Raw genomic sequence first — 22,847 nt, forward strand, 5'->3', positions numbered from 1 at the left:
CTGCCCTCTGACTAATGCTTTTATTAACTCCACACCTTCTCCTAATTTCCACACTCCGAATTTTCTGCATAATATTTACACCACACATTGCCCTTAGACAGGACATCTCCACTGCCTCCAACCGTGTCCTTGCTGCTGCATTTACCACCCAAGCTTCACATCCATATAAGAGTGTTGGTACCACTATACTTTCATACATTCCCTTCTTTGCCTCCATAGATAAGGTTTTTTGACTCCACATATACCTCAAAGCACCGCTCACCTTTTTTCCCTCGTCAATTCTATGATTAACCTCATCCTTCATAAATCCATCCGCCGACACGTCAACTCCCAAGTATCTGAAAACATTCACTTCTTCCATACTCCTCCTCCCCAATTTGATATCCAATTTTTCTTTATCTAAATTATTTGATATTCTCATCACCTTACTCTTTTCTATGTTCACTTTCAACTTTCTACCTTTACACACATTCTCAAACTCATCCACTAACCTTTGCAATTTTTCTTTAGAATCTCCGATAAGCACAGTATCATCAGCAAAAAGTAACTGTGTCAATTCCCATTTTCAATTTGATTCCCCATAATTTAATCCCACCCCTCTCCCGAACACCCTAGTATTTACTTCTTTTACAACCCCATCTATAAATATATTAAACAACCATGGTGACATTACACATCCCTGTCTAAGACTTACTTTTACCGGGAAGTATTCTCCCTCTCTTCTACACACCCTAACCTGAGCCTCACTATCCTCATAAAAGCTCTTTACAGCATTTAGTATCTTACCACCTATTCCATATACTTGCAACATCTGCCACATTGCTCCTCTATCCACTCTATCATATGCCTTTTCTAAATCCATAAATGCAATAAAAACTTCCCTACCTTTATCTAAATACTGTTCACATATATGCTTCAATGTAAACACTTGATCTACACATCCCCTACCCACTCTGAAGCCTCCCTGCTCATCCGCAATCCTACATTCTGTCTTACCTCTAATTCTTTTAATTACGTATAGCCCTACCGTATACTTTTCCTGGTATACTCAGTAAACTTATTCCTCTCTAATTTTTACAATCTCTTTTGTCCCCTTTCTCTTTATATAAAGGGACTATACATGCTCTCCGCCAATCCCTAGGTACCTTCCCCTCTTTCATACATTTATTAAACAAAAGTACCAACCACTCCAACACTATATCCCCCCCTGCTTTTAACATTTCTGTCATGATCCCATCAGTTCCAGCTGCTTTACCCCCTTTCATTCTACATAATGCCTCACGTACCTCCACCACACTTACATTCTGCTCTTCTTCACTCCTAAAAGATGGTATACCTCCCTGGCCAGTGCATGAAATTACCGCCTCCCTTTCTTCCTCAACATTTAAAAGTTCCTCAAAATATTCTCGCCATCTGCCTAATACCTCCTTCTCCCCATCTACTAACTCCCCTACTCTGTTTTTAACTGACAAATCCATACTTTCCCTAGGCTTTCTTAACTTGTTTAACTCACTCCAAAATTTTTTCTTATTTTCATTAAAATTTCTTGACAGTGCCTCTCCCACTCTTTCATCTGCTCTCCTTTTGCACTCTCTCACCACTCTCTTCACCTTTCTTTTACTCTCCATATACTCTGCTTTTCTTATAACACTTCTGCTTTGTAAAAACCTCTCGTAAGCTACCTTTTTCTCTTTTATCACACCCTTTACTTCATCATTCCACCAATCACTCCTCTTTCCTCCTGCCCCCACCCTCTTATAACCACAAACTTCTGCCCCACATTCTAATACTGCATTTTTAAAACTATTCCAACCCTCTTCAACCCCCCCACTACTCATCTTTGCACTACCCCACCTTTCTGCCAATAGTCGCTTATATCTCGCCCGAACTTCCTCCTCCCTTAGTTTATACACTTTCACCTCCCTCTTACTTGTTGTTGCCACCTTCCTCTTTTCCCATCTACCTCTTACTCTAACTGTAGCTACAACTAAATAATGATCCGATGTATCAGTTGCCCCTCTATAAACATGTACATCCTGGAGCCTACCTATCAACCTTTTATCCACCAATACATAATGTAAGAAACTACTTTCATTACGTGCTACATCATACCTTGTATATTTATTTATCCTCTTTTTCATAAAATATGTATTACTTATTACCAAATTTCTTTCTACACATAGCTCAATTAAAGGCTCCCCATTTACATTTACCCCTGTCACCCCAAATTTACCTACTACTCCCTCCATAACATTTTTACCCACTTTTGCATTGAAATCCCCAACCACCATTACTCTCACACTTGATTCAAAACTCCCCACGCATTCACTCAACATTTCCCAGAATCTCTCTCTCTCCTCTACACTTCTCTCTTCTCCAGGTGCATACATGCTTATTATAACCCACTTTTCACATCCAATCTTTATTTTACTCCACATAATCCTTGAATTTATACATTTGTAATCCCTCTTTTCCTGCCATAGCTTATCCTTCAACAATATTGCTACTCCTTTAGCTCTAACTCTATTTGAAACCCCTGACCTAATCCCATTTATTCCTCTCCATTGAAACTCTCCCACCCCCTTCAGCTTTGTTTCACTTAACCCTTTCAGGGTCCGTCCCGTAGATCTTCGGCTTTACGGTGATTGTCCAAACCGTAGATCTACGCCATGAGCTCAGCTCACTCTGATACTGTGAGTGGTACATTTGGGCCTAGATATGAGAGAATACATCTATGTGGTATGTGTGCACCACATAAAACAGATCCTGCAGCACACTGTGTATAATGAGAGAAAAAAACTGAAATCATGATTTTTCGATTAAAACAGCAACTTTGCAGTGTTTTTTCGTATGTTTTTTATAGTTGTATTTGCGATTTCTTGGTCTCATTTGATAGAATGGAAGACATATTACAAAAATAGAGATGATTTTCATTGGTTTTAGCACTGGAAATGGCTTGAAACTGAGCTCAAAGTAGCGGAAATGTTAAATTTTTGCCGATATTCAAGAGTAAACAAACGACCTCACACATCTAATACACGCCAGCTGGTGGGTCTAATATACATTCACAAATATGGTGATGATATTTATACAATTATTACAGTATTGCATAACAGTAAATCTTCTATTTTTTGGTGTGAATAAAAATTCATTATGTGAATAAAAAATCAAAATGGAATTTATTTGTAAAGCCTCAAAACATAACTAATGAATAGAGGAAATGTTAGTTTAGTGCCAGGAATGCCTACATTGTTTATTCTGGACCCTATTTTGAAATTGGAATATTTTGAACTTTGTGTTAAATTGGCCAAATTAACAATTTCCGATCACTTTACTTTGTAGTTGAAACAGTTGACTTGGCGATTTCTTGTGCGCAATCGATAGAATAGAAGTAATACTAGTGAAATAGCTAAGAATTTGGTAGATTGGAATAATGTAATTGGCCTAAAATGGGAGTCAAAGTCGGCAAAATCGCCGATTCGTAAACATTGCTGACACATCAAAATTCGCGAGAGCATAATTTCGTCAATTTTCCACCAAATTTCGTACTTTTTGTTTTATTACCTTCACAAAAAGATTCTCTACGATTTCATAAGAAAAAATAACAAATTTTTTTTTTTGAAAATTCTTGGACACTGGTGCGTGACTCCAGATTTGGGCCTTGGACCCTGAAAGGGTTAAAGCCAGGACATCCAGTTTCTTCTCATTCATAACATCCACAATCATAAATAACAAAAAGGCACAATACCGTGACTGGAACGATACACAAATAACCCGCACATAAAAGAGAGAAGCTTACGACGACGTTTCGGTCCGACTTGGACCATTGACAAAGTCACACTAACAGAGGTGGAGCAGGACGGCTATATATAGGCAGGAAGAGGTGGAGGTAGTAGTAGTAGTAGTACAAGAATTGTATATAATACCGACAAGATGAAATTAAGACACATGCACAACACCCAGGCATCCCCATCGTAGACGTTTCGCCATCCAGCCAGCCACTGGATGGCGAAACGTCCACAACAAAGACAACCAGACGCCGCACATGTGTCTTAATTTCATCAGTAGTTGTAGTAGTCGGTATTATATACAATTCTTGTACTACTACTACTACTACTACTACTACTACTACTACTACTACCTCCACCTCTTCCTGCCTATACCTGGAGTTTACCTGGAGAGAGTTTCGGGGGTCAATGCCCCCGCGGCCCGGTCTGTGACCAGGCCTCCTGGTGGATCAGCGCCTGATCAACCAGGCTGTTGCTGCTGGCTGCACGCAAACCAACGTACGAGCCACAGCCCGGCTGATCAGGAACTGACTTTAGGTGCTTGTCCAGTGCCAGCTTGAAGACTGCCAGGGGTCTGTTGGTAATCCCCCTTATGTGTGCTGGGAGGCAGTTGAACAGTCTTGGGCCCCTGACACTTATTGTATGGTCTCTTAACGTGCTAGTGACACCCCTGCTTTTCATTGGGGGGATGGTGCATCGTCTGCCAAGTCTTTTGCTTTCGTAGTGAGTGATTTTCGTGTGCAAGTTCGGTACTAGTCCCTCTAGGATTTTCCAGGTGTATATAATCATGTATCTCTCCCTCCTGCGTTCCAGGGAATACAGGTTTAGAAACCTCAAGCGCTCCCAGTAATTGAGGTGTTTTATCTCCGTTATGCGCGCCGTGAAAGTTCTCTGTACATTTTCTAGGTCAGCAATTTCACCTGCCTTGAAAGGTGCTGTTAGAGTGCAGCAATATTCCAGCCTAGATAGAACAAGTGACCTGAAGAGTGTCATCATGGGCTTGGCCTCCCTAGTTTTGAAGGTTCTCATTATCCATTATCCTATATATAGCCGTCCTGGTCCACCTCTGTTAGTGTGACTTTGTCAATGGTCCAAGTCGGACCGAAATGTCGTCGTAAGCTTCTCTCTTTTATGTGCGGGTTATTTGTGTATCCACAGTCATCTCTTTCTTATCATTTGCACAACATCCACGCACATTCAGACTTCCCACTTTGACAATTTTCTTCTTCTTATTCTTTTTAGTAATCTTTACAGGAAAAGGGGTTACTAGACCATTGTTCCCAGCATTTTAGTTGACTTTTACAACACGCATGGCTTACGGAGGAAAGATTCTTATTCCACTACCCCATGGATATAAAAGGAAAAGTAATAAGACCAAGAACTATTAAGATAAAATCAAAGAAAACTCAGATGAGTGTGTATAAATAAATGTGTACATGTATGTGTAGTGTGACCTAAGTGTAAGTAGAAGTAGCAAGACATGCCTGTAATCTTGCATATTTATGAGACAGACAAAAGACACCAGCAATCCTACCATCATGTAAAACAATTACAGGCTTTCGTTTTACACTCACTTGGCAGGACGGTAGTACCTCCCTGGGTGGTTGCTGTCTACCAACCTACTACCTGTATATATATATATATATATATATATATATATATATATATATATATATATATATATATATATATATATATATATATATATATTATATATATATAAATGTATGTGTGTGTGTGTGTGTGTGTGTGTGTATGTATGTATGTATGTATGTATGTATGTATGTATGTATGTGTGTGTGTGTGTGTGTGCATGCAAGTTATTTATTAATTTATTGTAGTTACATCGAGTTTTATCATGCCATTTTTGTATATCTTCTAACTTAATTTATAAATATAATTAAAAATTTTATTGCTCTTCATAAATAATTTTTATCTACATTTCTTACACCTAACAGGAATTTTAATGTTTCATTAATCAATATTTTATGTATAATTATTAAGATTTCTTGAATTTTCTTCATTTTTTCATTTGCTACTTATATATGACTTTCATCTTATGTTCTCATCTGCTTTAAAATGTACTGTTTTACATATTCCTTTAAATCTTCAAACATTTTTTGCTCCTTACTACTAATATTCCTATAATTCATTTGTTACTCATTATATTAAATGAATTATTTTCTATTCACCGCACCCTTAAATTATAATTCCCTTTTATACCCTCTACTATAGTGTTGAATAAAAGTTGCAATACCATGGCTAAAACAATTCACACCTAATCCACAATTTTCAGAGAAAATGTTAGATGATATTTTGGTTTGTTCTGGACTTTTGTTAAGTTGTGAGCAGTAGTGTGACATGACAGGCTGAAGTTTTGTCTAATGTTTCCTCTTCAAACTGTGGGTTAAACATGTACTACAGTGTTTTGGGTACATTGTGACTCTTCATACATCACCTTCACTTTACCATCTCAGTTCCTCATTACCAGAATTGTAATTTCTGTCATTAATCCCTCCTTTTCCCTCACAGCCGGGATCTAACCTCTTCTCAATCAACTTCTTCCGTTTGTTCCGTGTCATGCGTTTGGTGAAGCTCCTCTCCAAGGGTGAAGGTATTCGTACACTACTCTGGACGTTTATCAAGAGTTTCCAGGCCCTGCCTTATGTTGCTCTTCTCATCCTCCTCCTCTTCTTCATCTATGGAGTCGTCGGCATGCAGGTCCTGAGCAGTTTAAGGGAAAAATTAATGAGATTAGAAGTATTAGAAGACATACAAAAGTCTGGTAGATATCAGCTTGAAAATAAAGATCAGATTAAAAATTTAAATGTAGAATAAAACTGTGATTTTGATTTATTTTAAGGAAGGAAAATTGAGTTGTGGTACGATGTTTCTCATCATTATTAGTCTATAATGAGGTATGAAATGCAATAAAAACTGGATTACTGGACTCTATTTCCCCTTAAATACCACTTATAATAGAATAAATATTGGTAGGCAAAAATGCAGTTACATGCAAAAATATCAGTATTAAACAACTGTTTTTAATATTCACTTTGTATGGCTAGATCAGAAAAGCTGTTATGACCTTACTCATTTCTCAATATTTTGTTTATTTTCTAGAGGTATGATGCATATCCCTGAAAAGTAAAGAATGAGGACAGTGAACTTTTGGTTTGTAAGGATCCCTACAATTTTTTAAGTGTCATTCATAATGTAGTTTATAAAATTACTGGGTAGGTAAATATATATTAATAACAAAATAATTAGAGTTCCTTAGCAGCAAAACGTGAATAATTCTGCATTTATAAAGTGAGTTTTTTTTTTTCTCATACTGGCTGTATCTAACCTGAAGGCAGGTGGAAAAATATAGGAGCCAAATAGCATTGTGCCAAAAATATTAAATAAACACATGTTGCAAGATAAACTCTAATTGGAACAATGTTTTGCTCACAGCTTTATTGGGTTTGTGAAAAGGTGATAAACATCTAACAGAGAGAAGCATTTTTGTCCCAATAAAAGCTTGTTCTGCAGTATGCATCTTTTCTTAAAAGGAAAAATACAGTATAGGTATGATATTGTTATGCTTCATAGGTGAATATCCTAGTGAGATCAAACAATTTCATATATTTGAATTAGGTTACTATAATGAGCAAGCCACTGTAGTGAGAAAATAGATATAAAAGATCAAAAGTTTATTCTTCATGAGGTTATGATTACAGTAAGGCCCTGCTTTACGGCGTTTTGCCTTATGGCGTTCCACTAATATGGCGATGCCAAATTATGACCAAAATTTGCTATACGGCAAGTGGTCTTTCAAATACGGCACCCCCTCACCTTGTTTGTTTACATTTTCCGTGACCACATCTCTTATGTCAGGAAACTTTCCAAAATTTTGAGTGTTTTAAAGTTACTGCATATTTTATATGTACTCTGATAATTACACTTATGTGTACCTGTACCTAAATATACTTACACTCTGTGCTGGTGTGCAGGTACACATTAAAATCGCTAAGTCTCTCTCTACTCATGACACCAATACTACGTAATAATAATCACTCTTGGGCACACTAAATGTCTTATTTTACATCAATATAGGCATTTTCATTAATCCATCTATGATATTTTCCTCAAAATTATATATGAAACCTGTTACATAGCATATAAACATGATACATACACTCACAGAATAAAAATTGATGTAAATATGAGATTTGTTTACAAAGCAGCTGTGTAGGTAGTGTTGGAAGAATTGTTTTCTCTAGTCAAACTGGGGGATAACTGGAGAAAAATATTCTTTTCGTATGCCTTTATATATAGCAATTCACGACCCTTGTGCATTTAGTGCTTTTTATTAATAATAATAATAATATTATTATTATTAATATTAATAATAATAATAATAATAAGAATAAGAATAATAATATCTTCAGTCACTCTAAAAATGGTGTGTTGCTTTTTGTTTATTCTGTACTAACTTGTACAACTTGTACACAATGTAAGAGTATTTGTATTGTGAGGTAATTATTATTCTAATAAAAAAATATTATTATAATAAAAAAATATTGAGGTAAATGTTTTACAAACTCTTACAAACGTACGTGAATGAACTAAAAGTAGACACATATTAATAGGCATTTATTTCGCCTGACCAAGTGATCGCCCACTACCTGTTCAGTTTGTGTTCTTACATTGTCTCAACTCTGTATCTCGTTCTCTCTCTCGTTTACTCTTTCGTTAACTAGTTGGCTCTCATTGACGATGGTGTCTAAGGTTAGCTGTGATAAAAAGAGAAGTCGTAAGCCTCTTGCTTTAAGTGCCAAGTTAGAGGATGATGGTGTGCCATTCTGATTTTGTTCAATAAACTCCCTGCCACTCACCTCTCACACATTAATATTAATATTTTAAGGTAAGTAATAAGTGTACTCTGTGTGTATCTTACCTTTTATTGTGTTTTTAATGCCTATTTCTATTGCTAACTTAATATAAGTTAGTGTAAACTTGTTGTCTGGCATATATTACATATTTTATGTGTGCTCTGATAATAATACTTGTGGAGCTGTGTGGTAGCCGGGTGGAGGGACAACATTACGTTTTCTCGGCTCAGCCATCAGAGAAAACGTTTATGAATCTGCGTTTGGCCCAGCCACTCTCTCACTCCGTTTTTGTTTACAATTTTCGGCATGAATTATTCATTACTTCTACCTTCGTTTATGATGGCATCTAAAGGTAGTTGTTAGAAATGATTAAATTCAGTGAACAAGGCATGTCAATGTTAATAATATGGCTCTGGCCCGCAGTGTAGGTAGCCGGTAGGTGTAGCCCAGGCGGGCTACACCTACCGGCTACCTACACTGACTTCCTACAAATAAATACTACTCACCTCTCTTCCTATATTAAGACTACACATATTTTAAGGTAAATAATGAGTGTACTGTATGTGTATTTTACCTCTCTGGGATGTTTTAAATATCATATATTATGTATGAGATGGGGAGCCAGGGCTATCTACACCTGGGCTACCTGCACCTGTCTTCCTACAAATAAGTACAGTGGACCCCCGGTTAACGATATTTTTTCACTCCAAAAGTATGTTCAGGTGCCAGTACTGACCGAATTTGTTCCCATAAGGAATATTGTGAAGTAGATTAGTCCATTTCAGACCCCCAAACATACACGTACAAACGCACTTACATAAATACACTTACATAATTGGTCGCATTCGGAGGTGATCGTTATGCGGGGGTCCACTGTACTACTCACCTCTCTCCCTACATTAAGATTACAAATACTTTAAGATAAGTAATGAATTTACTGTGAATGTATTTTGCTTTGTGTGTTTTTAATGCCTAGTTCTATTACTAACTTAATATAATTTAGTGTAAACTTGTTGTCTGGCATTTATATGCATTTATAAATGGAAAAAATGGCGTTCTACCTTCCGGCGATGTCTGCTTTCTGGCGACAGCCTGGAACCTAACCCGCCGTATAAGTGGGGCCCTACTGTATACTATAATGAATTGATTCAAGAACAAAAAGGCACAATACCATGACTGGGACAGTACACAGATAACCCACACATAGGATAAAGAAACTCATGACGACATTTCGGTTTGGCTTGAATCATATGTGACTGGTTAATGGTCCAAGTTGGACTAAAATGTCATCACAAGCTTTTTTCTCCTGTGTGTGGATTATTTGTAGATTGATAAACATTGTGTCATAAATTGAAAAGCCCATAATTATGCAGTGAATTTCAGGCAGCCTTAAGATTAAACACTCCTTAAAAATAATTGTTCTTTTCCACTCAGGTATTCGGAAAGATTGCATTAGACTACGAAACGCAGATCCATCGTCATAACAATTTTCAGACATTCTTTCAAGCAGTAATGGTACTCTTCAGATCAGCAACAGGCAAGTTGAAAAATATCTATTTAATAAATCAGAATACAGTAATGAAGTATTTTTGACAGCTATATTTTGTGTACAATAATAATGCTGTGCTTTAGGGTACCACTGGTAAGATTCCTATAATGGGTTACTAGAGCCAATATAAAGCATTTTTCTGGGTTTGTTTGATGACCACAAAAACTGCCTTATCTCTCTCACCAGTTGCTATGACACTGGTGTTATGAAGGGAACTCTGGAAAAGTGGAAGGGAGATGTAAAACTTGAGTTTTAGGGGCAGAACTAATAGGTAGTGAGTCATCAATCCAAGTGTGGAAACAAAAATTACCTCTTAAAATATAGTACAGTGGAGACTGATTGGCAAAGGGGGTGTTCGACGTTGCTGATTGTCCAAAACTTCAGAATTATGAAATTAATTATTTATGATCATCTGTTTGTCTTCTGAACTAGCGGACTTGGTCCACTGATTCAGAAGGCTACCGGACATGTGGATATTGTAGCCTTAAGTCATCCAGCAATAGTACTGCACTGTATAGTAATTTTATAGTACTCTAAGTAATTTACAATAATTTTACTTAACCTTTTGTGGAGGAGAGAAGTGGCGTAAACTACCGTGATTGCGAGGTAGAAGGGCATTAAAGCTCCACTAACATCTACACTAAGTTTAAGAGCATGGTCTGTAAGTTTGTCCTGGCTTCTACAGATATCAGACATATCCGTGCTACTGAAATGCCAGTTCCTCCATAACACTTAGAACCATACATTTCCTCGTGTCGCCACCACTTGCTTTACAGAGCATTGTAATTCCACTTTATTTAATATGTTCATAAAGTCACACAAAATGCTCTAAATCTGGACAAAATTAGAGACTGAATGGCGGGTGTATGTATGAAGGAGCACAGACAGTAAACTGGTGCAGGTGGCTTGTGACTTGGGAAACAGTGAAAAAAGACAGGTCCTGGATGTGGCTGCTCTGGCCCATACCTGACAAACATTGTAGTCTTCTGGCTTGGTCAGACAACCGAACACTATTGCTACAAACAAAATCTGGAATTTCGGATTTTTGTCCATTTTGTCCATCCAGTTTTTTGTCCGAAATTCCCAAAATTCATTATCGATAGATCTCTTAATGAGAAGTTTTACTATGTTGTCACTGGATAAAAAACAATCTTTATAATGGGATGATACTTTTGAATAAGTGTTAGGTATAATAACTGAATTTTGTAGAAAGTAAGAGGTGATTACCTATTTGCAGCTACAGTAAGCTTTTGGTGTGTTATTTTCATTTCTGCATTTACCTTCTTGTGCTTGTAGCACTTTCTACCTCTTCTAGTAAACCATTTCATTATTCTGCTACTATTATCCTTTCTGCAGCTGTCCTTCTTTAGTTAATAGAATTTTTTTTTTTTTTTTTGTTCTTAAGTGGTCAGGAAATTTTTTGGTCAATTCCTTTGTATCTTTTAAATCAATAATTGTGTGAATATTATGCAGACAATATGGAATGAAGACATTAGATTGTATGGTAGTGGAAATTGTGTAATTTAATGAGAAGATAGAAGGTTGTTAAGCTTGTTGAAATGTATTAAGAATAGAGCATTGCAGCTTGACCTAAGAGGGTGTATAAATCAGGGCTGAATGTAAGGAGGTGTAGGCAGCATCTGAGAAAGTTTTGGAGAGAGTGAACAAGAAGTTTGTAGAATCTTGCATGCATATGGAGTGTGAGCATAGTAATATCACTGAAGGAATTGGGAGGAAACTAGCTAACCAGAATTTAGTTTTACTTGTCTCAAGAGTGCATGTGCTTTGAAAGTGTAGTAGGAGGTTAAATTTCAGAGGCAGCTTAAGTGTGATAGTGAGCTTCTGCTTCTCTTGGCTTACCCTGCCTAGGAGAGAAATTGCAATTTAAGTTAAAAAAAAAAAAAATAATTGTAGATAGATTGTAAATGAAATAACCTGTGCATATTATTATATTATTATTATCACACTGGCCGATTCCCACCGAGGCAGGGTGGCCCGAAAAAGAAAAACTTTCACCATCATTCACTACATCACTGTCTTGCCAGAAGGGTGCTTTACACTACAGTTTTTAAACTGCAACATTAACACCCCTCCTTCAGAGTGCAGGCACTGTACTTCCCATCTCCAGGACTCAAGTCCGGCCTGCCGGTTTCCCTGAACCCCTTCATAAATGTTACTTTGCTCACACTCCAACAGCACATCAAGTATTAAAAACCATTTGTCTCCATTCACTCCTATCAAACACGCTCACACATACCTGCTGGAAGTCCAAGCCCCTCGCACACAAAACCTCCTTTACCCCCTCTCTCCAACCTTTCCTAGGCCGACCCCTACCCCGCCTTCCTTCCACTACAGACTGATACACTCTTGAAGTCATTCTATTTCGCTCCATTCTCTCTACATGTCCGAACCACCTCAACAACCCTTCCTCAGCCCTCTGGACAACAGTTTTGGTAATCCCGCACCTCCTCCTAACTTCCAAACTACGAATTCTCTGCATTATATTCACACCACACATTGCCCTCAGACATGACATCTCCACTGCCTCCAGCCTTCTCCTCGCTGCAACATTCATCACCCATGCTTCACACCCATATAAGAGCGTTGGTAAAACTATACTCTCATACATTCCCCTCTTTGCCTCCAAGGACAAAGTTCTTTGTCTCCACAGACTCCTAAGTGCACCACTCACTCTTTTCCCCTCATCAATTCTATGATTCACCTCATCTTTCATAGACCCATCCGCTGACACGTCCACTCCCAAATATCTGAATACATTCACCTCCTCCATACTCTCTCCCTCCAATCTGATATTCAATCTTTCATCACCTAATCTTTTTGTTACCCTCATAACCTTACTCTTTCCTGTATTCACCTTTAATTTTCTTCTTTTGCACACCCTACCAAATTCATCCACCAATCTCTGCAACTTCTCTTCAGAATCTCCCAAGAGCACAGTGTCATCAGCAAAGAGCAGCTGTGACAACTCCCACTTTGTGTGTGATTCTTTATCTTTTAACTCCACGCCTCTTGCCAAGACCCTTGCATTTACTTCTCTTACAACCCCATCTATAAATATATTAAACAACCTGTGCATATACAAGGCTAATAAATTATTTTTAATATTTTTTTTCTTTAATAGGGACCACTTAGGCTATTTCTCACTCATTTGAGCTCACAATCTACATATTATTCCCACATCTACTCAGGTGAGGCATGGCAAGAAATCATGTTGTCATGTTTACCGCCGGATGCTAAATGTGACCCACTGTCTGAAGACTTCCCAAATGCTCGCACCTGTGGCTCAATGGTAGCATATCCTTACTTCATATCTTTCTACACCCTCTGTTCATTCTTGGTAAGGCTGCTGATGTCCTGTAAGTAGATTTACAAACAGTATTCATGCTGCATTAATTGAATTTCTAAATTGTTTGCAGCAAGCATCATAAAAATTTGACATCAAAATTACTTTGATGTCTTTGTATTTATACATGCATATTGCTTTTAGTGAGATTAGTGTGAATTTCAATATTACAATGTTTATTGTGAATAAGCTCACATTTTTCCATAACTGTCCTGTATTTTATATGCTTTCATATGTGTTTATTTTTTGTTGTTCATTTGGAAGAGTGATCTCAGATAACAACAGTAACAAATACAAAAGTCATTTATTTCATGAGTACTGTATTTTTTTTTCTTTTATAAAGCAGATATAAAAATTTTATAGATACATTCAATATAAACATTACTAAAATATTTAAAATTTAGAGAAAGAAAAGTCACAAGCAATTTAGAAAATTATATTGTCCATCTGCTTTGACTGCTGCACATTATTTAACAGATCATCAACCTGTTCGTTGCTGTCATCATGGACAACTTCGACTATCTTACACGTGATTGGTCTATCCTTGGCCCACATCATCTAGATGAATTCATCACATTATGGTCAGAGTATGACCCTGATGCAAAGGGCAGAATTAAGCACCTGGATGTGGTAACTCTTCTCAGGAAAATATCTCCTCCTTTAGGATTTGGAAAACTATGTCCATATCGTGTAGCATGTAAAGTAAGTTAGGCATTAATTTCTAATCTGATTCAGCTAAATGGATGTTATATAAAAACTAACATTTTGATATAACTTTCTTTTATAGCTGTTTGCACTGCAAGTAAATTTTCATTCTTTTCAGCGTTTAGTGGCCATGAACATGCCTCTAAATACAGATGGAACAGTGATGTTCAATGCAACACTTTTTGCCTTAGTTAGAACATCTCTAAGAATTAAAACAGAGGGCAACATTGATGATGCCAATGAAGAGTTGAGAGCTGTCATTAAGAAGATCTGGAAGCGTACAAATCCTAAACTTCTGGATCAAGTAGTGCCACCAGTTGGAGGTATGATTACTCTCATCATCAGTTGGAAGTACGATTAATCTCTCTATGGTGGAACCTTGGTTTTTGTATGCCCTAGTCTGTATGCAAAACTATAGTTATTCTCTATAAAATGTATTTTTTGTTAATATTTCCCGTAAGAAATAATGTAAATCCAATTAATCTGTTCCAGACACCCAAAAATATTTACAAAAAAAACATTTATAGAAATCAACTATAGTTTTACATACAGACTAGGGCATAAGAAAACCAAGGTTCCACCGTATTACAGCCTCTCCTCACTTATTGACGTACTTGTTTACCAACAACTCGGAGTTACGATGGGCTCTCTGACCAGTCAGTATTGTTTGCCGTACTAGAACTTGGGTCACGGAAATGGGCAGCACAGTGTCTCATCATCAAGCATATCAGTCTCCTTACAGCCACTCAGTACACTAGCTTTTAAAGTCTCCAAGAATACATATTTGTACAAATTTGTACTTGATTGATTTACGTAAACCTTTTGATACAGTTGACCATGATTTGCTCCACATAAAATTGTCGCACTATGGTATAAGAGGGCACTCCCTCAATATTCCTAGTTTAAAGCCCTAGCAGCTCCCTTCACTGCAGTTACCAGTGCCCCCACCCCAGACCTAGATAAGTGAACCCCATCCCTGGCATACATGTCATTTCTGCCATAGAAGAGGGATTCACTGATGCCATGTTGCATTACTACCTAAAGTCATACCTCAGCAACAGAAGCCAATATGTGTACACAAATGGAGCAAGCTCTTCTGCACAGCCAATTACAGTTGGTGTCCCACAGGAAAGTGTCCTTGGCCCTCTTCTCTTTCTCGTTTACATAAATAACGTACCAAATGCATCGCAACTACTCAAACCCACACTATTTGCAGTTGACACTACATATGTCTTCTCTCACCCAAGCCCAGTCATGCTAGCCAATACTGCGAATACCGAATTACAGAAAATATCTACCTGAATGATGACTAACAAACTTACTTTCAACATCGACAAAACCTACTTGATTCAGTTTGGAAACAGAGCTACAGATGTCCCTCTTAACATAATGATAAACGGATCACCTATCACAAAGCTCACAGAGGGAAAATTCTTAGGAATCCACCTTGATAATAGACCCAAATTTCAAACACATGTACAACAAATTTCCAAGACCATAAGCATGCTATCGAAGATACGGTACTATGTTCCACAGTCAGCCCTCCTTGTCCTATATCACTCACTTATTTACCCCTATCTCACCTATGGAATTTGTGCATGGGGCTCAACAACAATAAACAATCTTAGACCATTAATTTCCCAACAAAAGGCTGCAGTCAGAATGATAACAAATTCCCACTACAGGCAGCACACTCCACCAATATTCAAAACTCTAAACCTACTCACCATACAAAACATCCATACTTATTATTGTACCTACTACATACATAGAACAATTAACTCGGATATAAACCCTTCCCTCAAACAAACCCTTCCCTCAAACATCTCCTTACCAACCTCAACATAATACATGACCATAACACAAGGCACAGATCACTCTTTGATGTTCCTCGTGTCCATCTCACACTATGCAAAAATTCAGTGCACATAAAAGGCCCAAAAATCTGGAATTCATTACCTGTGAATATAAAAGAAACACTGTTTATAAATTCAAGTCTCTTCTTAAAAATCACTTACTCACCCACAACTAAATAAATACTGAATAATTGTATCTCATAAATGTTTAACCTGTGACCCTATCAAACTTTGTATTTTTTAATGGAGTGAATGATGGTAAAAGTTTTTCTTTTTCGGGCCACCCTGCCTTGGTGGGAATCGGCCAGTGTGATAATAATAATAATATAATTACCTAACAGAATACTCCATTCTACTGAATGCACAGCAACTCAGTAAATGACCATATGACCTGTCTTTGAAATACGTACTCTTCTTCTTCTTTCAACACACTGGCCGTATCCCACCGAGGCGAGGTGGCCCAAAAGGAAAAATGAAAGTTTCTCCTTTAACATTTAGTAATATATACAGGAGAAGGGGTTACTAGGCCCTTGCCCCTGACATTTTAGTTGCCTCTTACAACACGCATGGCTTACGGAGGAAGAATTCTGTTCCACTTCCCCATGGAGGTAAGAGGAAATAAACAAGAACAAGAACTAGAAAGAAAATAGAAGAAAACCCGGAGGGGTGTGTGTATATATATGCTTGTACATGTAAATGTAGTGTGACCTAAGTGTAACTAGAAGTAGCAAGATGTACATGAAATCTTGCATGTGTGTGAGACAGAAAAAGAAGACACCAGCAATCCTACCATCGTGTAAAACAATTACAGGCTTCCGTTTTACACTCACTTGGCAGGACGGTAGTACCTCCCTGGGTGGTTGCTGTCTACCAACCTACTACCTATCTTTGAAATACTCATTGTGCTTAATTGTTATTTGTTTACTATAATTTTTACCACTGAATATATCATTGCTTAGTTAATCTTAAGTTAATTTTAAGCCTGCCCATAATGCTCTGCATACAAGGGGCTTTTGGCATGTTACACTTCTTCTTTCTTTCAACACACCGGCCGTATCCCACCGAGGCAGGGTGGCCCAAAAGGAAAAACGAAAGTTTCTCCTTTTACATTTAGTAATAGTATATACAGGAGAAGAGGTTACTAGCCCCTTGCTCCCGGCATTTTAGTTGCCTCCTACAACACGCATGGCATATGGAGGAAGAATTCTGTTCCACTTCCCCATGGAGGTAAGGAAATAAACAACAAGAACAAGAAATAGTAAGAAAATATTAGAAAACCCAGAGGGGTGTGTATATATATGCTTGTACATGTATGTATAGTGTGACCTAAGTGTAAGTAGAAGTAGCAAGACATACCTGAAATCTTGCATGTTTATGAGACAGAAAAATGGACACCAGCAATCCTGCCATCATGTAAAACAACTACAGGCTTCCGTTTTACACTCACTTGGCAGGACGGTAGTACCTCGCTGGGCGGTTGCTGTCTACCAACCTACTACCTATCTTTGAAATACTCATTTGTGCTTAATTGTTATTTGTTTACTATAATTTTTACCACTGAATATATCATTTCTTAGTTAATCTTAAGTTAATTTTAAGCCTGCCCATAATGCTCTGCATACAAGGGGCTTTTGGCATGTTACACTTAACCACTGTATTTCTTTGTACATCTATGTATCATGTCCAAATTAATAATAATAAATTGATTGTCCACCCCATAGTACAAGACAGAAGTGCAGCAGCACTTGAAAGAATTAAATGGAAGAAGTACAATAGAAGTAAATGGGTTAGTGATGGGTCTCAGTATCAAGCAGTCTCCAAGACTACATATTTCATCTGTAAATTTGTGCTTGATTGTGCACCCCCATAGTACAAGATAAAAGTGCAGCAGCACTTGGAAGAGGAAAGATAGGAAAATGGAAGAAGTACAAAAGAAGTTCACAATAAAAGGGTTAGCTGGTGTGTTTGTCTGTTTACATTCTGGTCTCTCGTGGCAGCTTAATTATGAAATGATTAAACTCAATGAAAAAGATATGGCAATGGTGATAATAATAATAATAAAATAAAATATAATTAAAAGTCAGCTAAAATGCTGGGAACAGTGGGCTAGTAACCCCTTTTCCTGTAATAATTACTAAAATGAATAAGAAGAAGAAAATCGTCACAGTGGAAGTCTGAATGTGCGTGGATGTTGTGCAAATGATAAGAAAGAGATGATTGTGGATGTTATGAATGAGAAGAAGCTGGATGTCCTGGCTTTAAGTGAAAGAAAGCTGAAGGGAATGGGAGAGTTTCAGTGGAGAGGAATAAATGGGATTAGGTCAGGGGTTTCAAATAGAGTTAGAGCTAAAGAAGGAGTAGCAATAATGTTGAAGGATAAGTTATGGCAGGAAAAGAGGGACTGTAATTGTATTAATTCAAGGATTATGTGGAGTAAAATAAAGGTTGGATGTGAAAAGTGGGTTATAGTAAGTGTATATGCACCTGGAGAAGAAAGAAGTGTAGAGGAGAGAGAGAGAGATTTTGGGAAATGTTGAGTGAATGTGTGGGGAGTTTTGAAACAAGTGAGAGAGTAATGGTAGTTGGGGATTTCAATGCTAAAGTGGGTAAAAATGTTGTGGAGGGAGTAGTAGGTAAATTTGGGGTGCCAGAAGTAAATGTAAATAGGGAGCCTTTAATTGAGCTATGTGTAGAAAGAGGTTTGGTAATAAGTAATACATATTTTATGAAGAGGATAAATAAATATACAAGGTGGGATATAGCATGTAATGAAAGTAGTTTGTTAGATTATGGATTGGTGGATAAAAGGTTGATGGGTAGGCTCCAGGATGTACACATTTATAGAGGAGCAACTGATATATCCGATCATTATTTAGTTGTAGCTACAGTTAGAGTAAGAGGTAGATGGGAAAAGAGGAAAATGGCAACAACAAGCAAGAGGAAGGTGAAAGTGTATAAACTAAGGGAGGAGGAAGTGCGTGTGAGATATAAGCAACTATTGGCAGAAAGGTGGACTGGTGCAAGTATGAGTAGTGGGGGAATTGAAGAGGGTTGGAATAGTTTTAAAAATGCAGTATTAGAATCTGGAGCAGAAGTTTGTGGTTATAGGAGGGTGGGTGCAGGAGGAAAGAGAAGTGATTGGTGGAATGATGAAGTAAAGGGTGTGATAAAAGAGAAGAAGTTAGCTTATAAGAGGTTTTTACAAAGCAGAAGTGTTATAAGAAGAGTAGAGTATATGGAGAGTAAAAGAAAGGTGGAGAGAGTGCAAAAGGAGAGTAGTTTATAGAGTGGGAGAGGCACTGTCAAGAAATTTTAATGAAAATAAGAAAAAAATTTGGAGTGAGTTAAACAAGTTAAGAAAGCCTAAAGAATGAATGGATTTGTCAGTTAAAAACAGAGTAGGGGAGTTAGTAGATGGGGAGATGAAGGTTTAGGGTAGATGGCGAGAATATTTTGAGGAACTTTTAAATGTCGACGAAGAAAGGTAAGCAGTAATTTCATGCACTGGCCAGGGAGGTATACCATCTTTTAGGAGTGAAGAAGAACAGGATGTGAGTGTGGGAGAGGTGCATTACGTAGAATGAAAGGGGGTAAAGCAGCTAGAACTGACGGGATCATGACAGAAATTTTAAAAGCAGGGGGGGATATAGTGTTGGAGTGGTTAGTATTTTTGTTTAATAAATGTATGAAAGAGGGGAAGGTACCTAGGGATTGGCAGAGAGCATGTATAGTTCCTTTATATAAAGGGAAGGGGGACAAAAGAGATTGTAAAAATTAAAAAGGAATAAGTTTACTGAGTATACCAGGAAAAGTGTACGGTAAGGTTATACATAATTGAAAGAATTAGAGGTAAGACAGAATGTAGGATTGCGGATGAGCAAGGTGGTTTCAGAGTGGGTAGGGGATGTGTAGATCAAGTGTTTACATTGAAGCATATATGTGAACAGTATTTAGATAAAGGTAGGGAAGTTTTTATTGCATTTATGGATTTAGACAAGGCATATGATAGACTGGATAGGGGAGCAATGTGGCAGATGTATATGGAATAGGCAGTAAGTCACTAAATGCTGTAAAGAGTTTTTATGAGGATAGTGAGGCTCAGGTTAGGGTGTGTAGAAGAGAGGGAGACTACTTCCCAGTAAAAGTAGGTCTTAGACAGGGATGTGTAATGTCACCATGGTTGTTTAATATATTTATAGATGGGGTCGTAAAAGAAGTAAATGCTAGGGTGTTCAGGAGAGGGGTGGGATTAAATTATGGGGAATTAAATACAAAATGGGAATTGACACAGTTGCTTTTTGCTGATGATATTGTGCTTATGGGAGATTCTAAAGAAAAATTGCGAAGGTTAGTGGATGTGTTTGGGAGTGTGTGTAAAGGTAGAAAGTTGAAAGTGAACATAGAAAAGAGTAAGGTGATGAGGGTATCAAATGATTTAGAAAAATTGGATATCAAATTATGGAGGAGGAGTATGAAAGAAGTGAATGTTTTCAAATAGTACTTGGGAGTTGATGTGTCGGCAGATGGATTTATGAAGGATAAGGTTAATCATAGAATTGATGAGGGAAAAAGGTGAGTGGTGCATTGAGGTATATGTGGAGACAAAAAACGTTATCTGTGGAGGCAAAGAAGGGAATGTATGAAAGTATAGTAGTACCACCACTCTTATATGGATGTGAAGCTTGGGTTGTGAATACAGCAGCGAGGAGGCGGTTGGAGGCAGTGGAGATGTCCTGTCTCAGGGCAATGTGTGGTGTAAATATTTTGCAGAAAATTTGGAGTGTGGAAATTAGGAGAAGGTGTGGACTTAATAAAAGTATTAGTCAGAGGTCTGAAGAGGGGTTGTTGAGGTGGTTTGGTCATTTAGAGAGAATGGATCAAAGTAGAATGACATGGAGAGCATATAAATCTGTAAGGAAAGGAAGGCGGGGTAGAGGTCATCCTCGAAAAGGTTGGAAGGAAGGGAGGTTTTGTGGGTGAGGGGCTTGGACTTCCAGCAGGCGTGCATGATCGTGTTAGATAGGAGTGAATGGAGATGAATGGTATTTGGGACCTGACGATCTGTTGGAGTTGGAGCAGGGTAATATTTAGTGAAGGGATTCAGGGAAACTGGTTATTTTTATATAGCCGGACTTGAATTCTAGAAATGGGAAGTACAGTGGACCCCCGGTATTCGATGTCATCAGTATTCGATAAATCCGGTATTCGATGCATTATATTGCAAAAAATTTGCCTTGGTATTCGATTGAAAACCCAGTATTCGATATGATTCATGCGAGACCTGTCCACGTGTGGCCTGAACCGCCCCATGTGTGCCAGTGTTTACAAGCCAGCCAGTGTGCACGCATCTAAGGATACATTCAGTACATTCCATATTATCCATATTATCACTGTTTTTGGTGCTTCTTTCAGCAAAATAAGTCACCATGGGCCCCAAGAAAGCTTCTAGTGCCAACCCTTCGAGAAAAAATGCGCTAATGACTATTGAAATGAAGAAAGAGCTAATTGCAAAGTACGAAAGTGGAGTGCGTGTGTCGGAGCTGGTCAGGTTGTATAATAAACCCCAATCAACCATCTCTACTATCGTTACCAGGAAAACAGCAATCAAGGAAGCTGTTCTTGCAAAAGGTGCAACTGTGATTACGAAACAGCGACCACAAGTGTTAGAAAATGTTGAGAGACTGTTATTGGTGTGGATAAATGAAAAACAGATAGCAGGAGATAGCATCTCACAAGCGATCATTTGTGAAAAGGCTAGGCAGTTGCATGACGATTTGGTAAAGAAATTGCCTGCAACTAGTGCTGATGTGAGTGAATTTAAGGCCAGCAAAGGTTGGTTTGAAAGATTTAAGAATCGTAGTGGCATACATAGTGTGATTAGGCAGGGTGAGGCTGCCAGTTATGTTGTGCGACAGAAGTCTAGTGACTCTCAAGCTGGTCCTAGTGGAATTAAAAGAAGAAGGGAAGTAACCCCAGAAAAGGACTTACTACCTCAAGTCCTAATGGAAGGGGATTCCCCTTCTAAACACTAACACCTCTCCCATCCCATCAATCATCACCAGATCTTCATTAAAGGTAAGTGTCAATTATTTTATTGTTATTGTAGTTATTCTATTGCATTAAACTTAATATTTCATGTAAAAAAAATTTTTTCATACTTTTGGGTGTCTTGCACGGATTAATTTGATTTCCATTATTTCTTATGAGGAAAATTGATTCGGTTTTCGATATTTTCAGTATTCGATAAGCTCTCAGGAACGGATTAATATCGAATACCAGGGGTCCACTGTACAATGCCTGCACTCAAGGAGGGGTTCGGGATATTAGCAGTTTGGCAGGATGTGTTGTGTATCTTTATACGTATATGCTTCTAAACTGTTGTGTTCTGAACACCTCAGCAAAAACAGTGATTATGTGTGAGTTAGGTGAAATTGTTGAATGATGATGAAAGTATTTTGTTTTTGGTGATTTTATTTCTTTTTGGGTCACCCTGCCTCGGTGGGAGATGGCCGACTTGTAAAAAAAAAAAAAAAAATAATAATAATAATAAAATATAATTAATCATTCTGGGATGCTTTCAATGTCATACGTATTTCATATAGTTTTGGTAGCTGGCATTAAACCCTTCGATTGTTTCGGTCATTTATACATATACTTCTTACGAGGTACCGTGTTTGACGTATATATACTCATAAATTCTAGTGGCTT

At 37.7% G+C, this 22,847-nt stretch overlaps 1 protein-coding gene across 15 annotated transcripts in view; it reads left to right on the forward strand.

Annotated features, from left to right (window-relative positions):
* Positions 1–22,847, forward strand: part of LOC128700135 (Ca[2+]-channel protein alpha[[1]] subunit D) — a gene marked incomplete at its 5' end in the record, with an annotated part of 794,286 nt that overhangs the window by 553,116 nt on the left and 218,323 nt on the right. For all 15 annotated transcript variants that reach the window (XM_070100780.1, XM_070100771.1, XM_070100781.1 and 12 more), the window contains 5 exon segments: positions 6,321–6,509; positions 10,100–10,202; positions 13,424–13,572; positions 14,056–14,280; positions 14,402–14,606. In XM_070100780.1, coding sequence (XP_069956881.1) covers positions 6,321–6,509; positions 10,100–10,202; positions 13,424–13,572; positions 14,056–14,280; positions 14,402–14,606 — 871 coding nt within the window.

This window comes from Cherax quadricarinatus, chromosome 74, assembly GCF_038502225.1.
Source record: "Cherax quadricarinatus isolate ZL_2023a chromosome 74, ASM3850222v1, whole genome shotgun sequence".
NCBI classification, from domain to species: Eukaryota; Metazoa; Arthropoda; class Malacostraca; order Decapoda; family Parastacidae; genus Cherax; species Cherax quadricarinatus.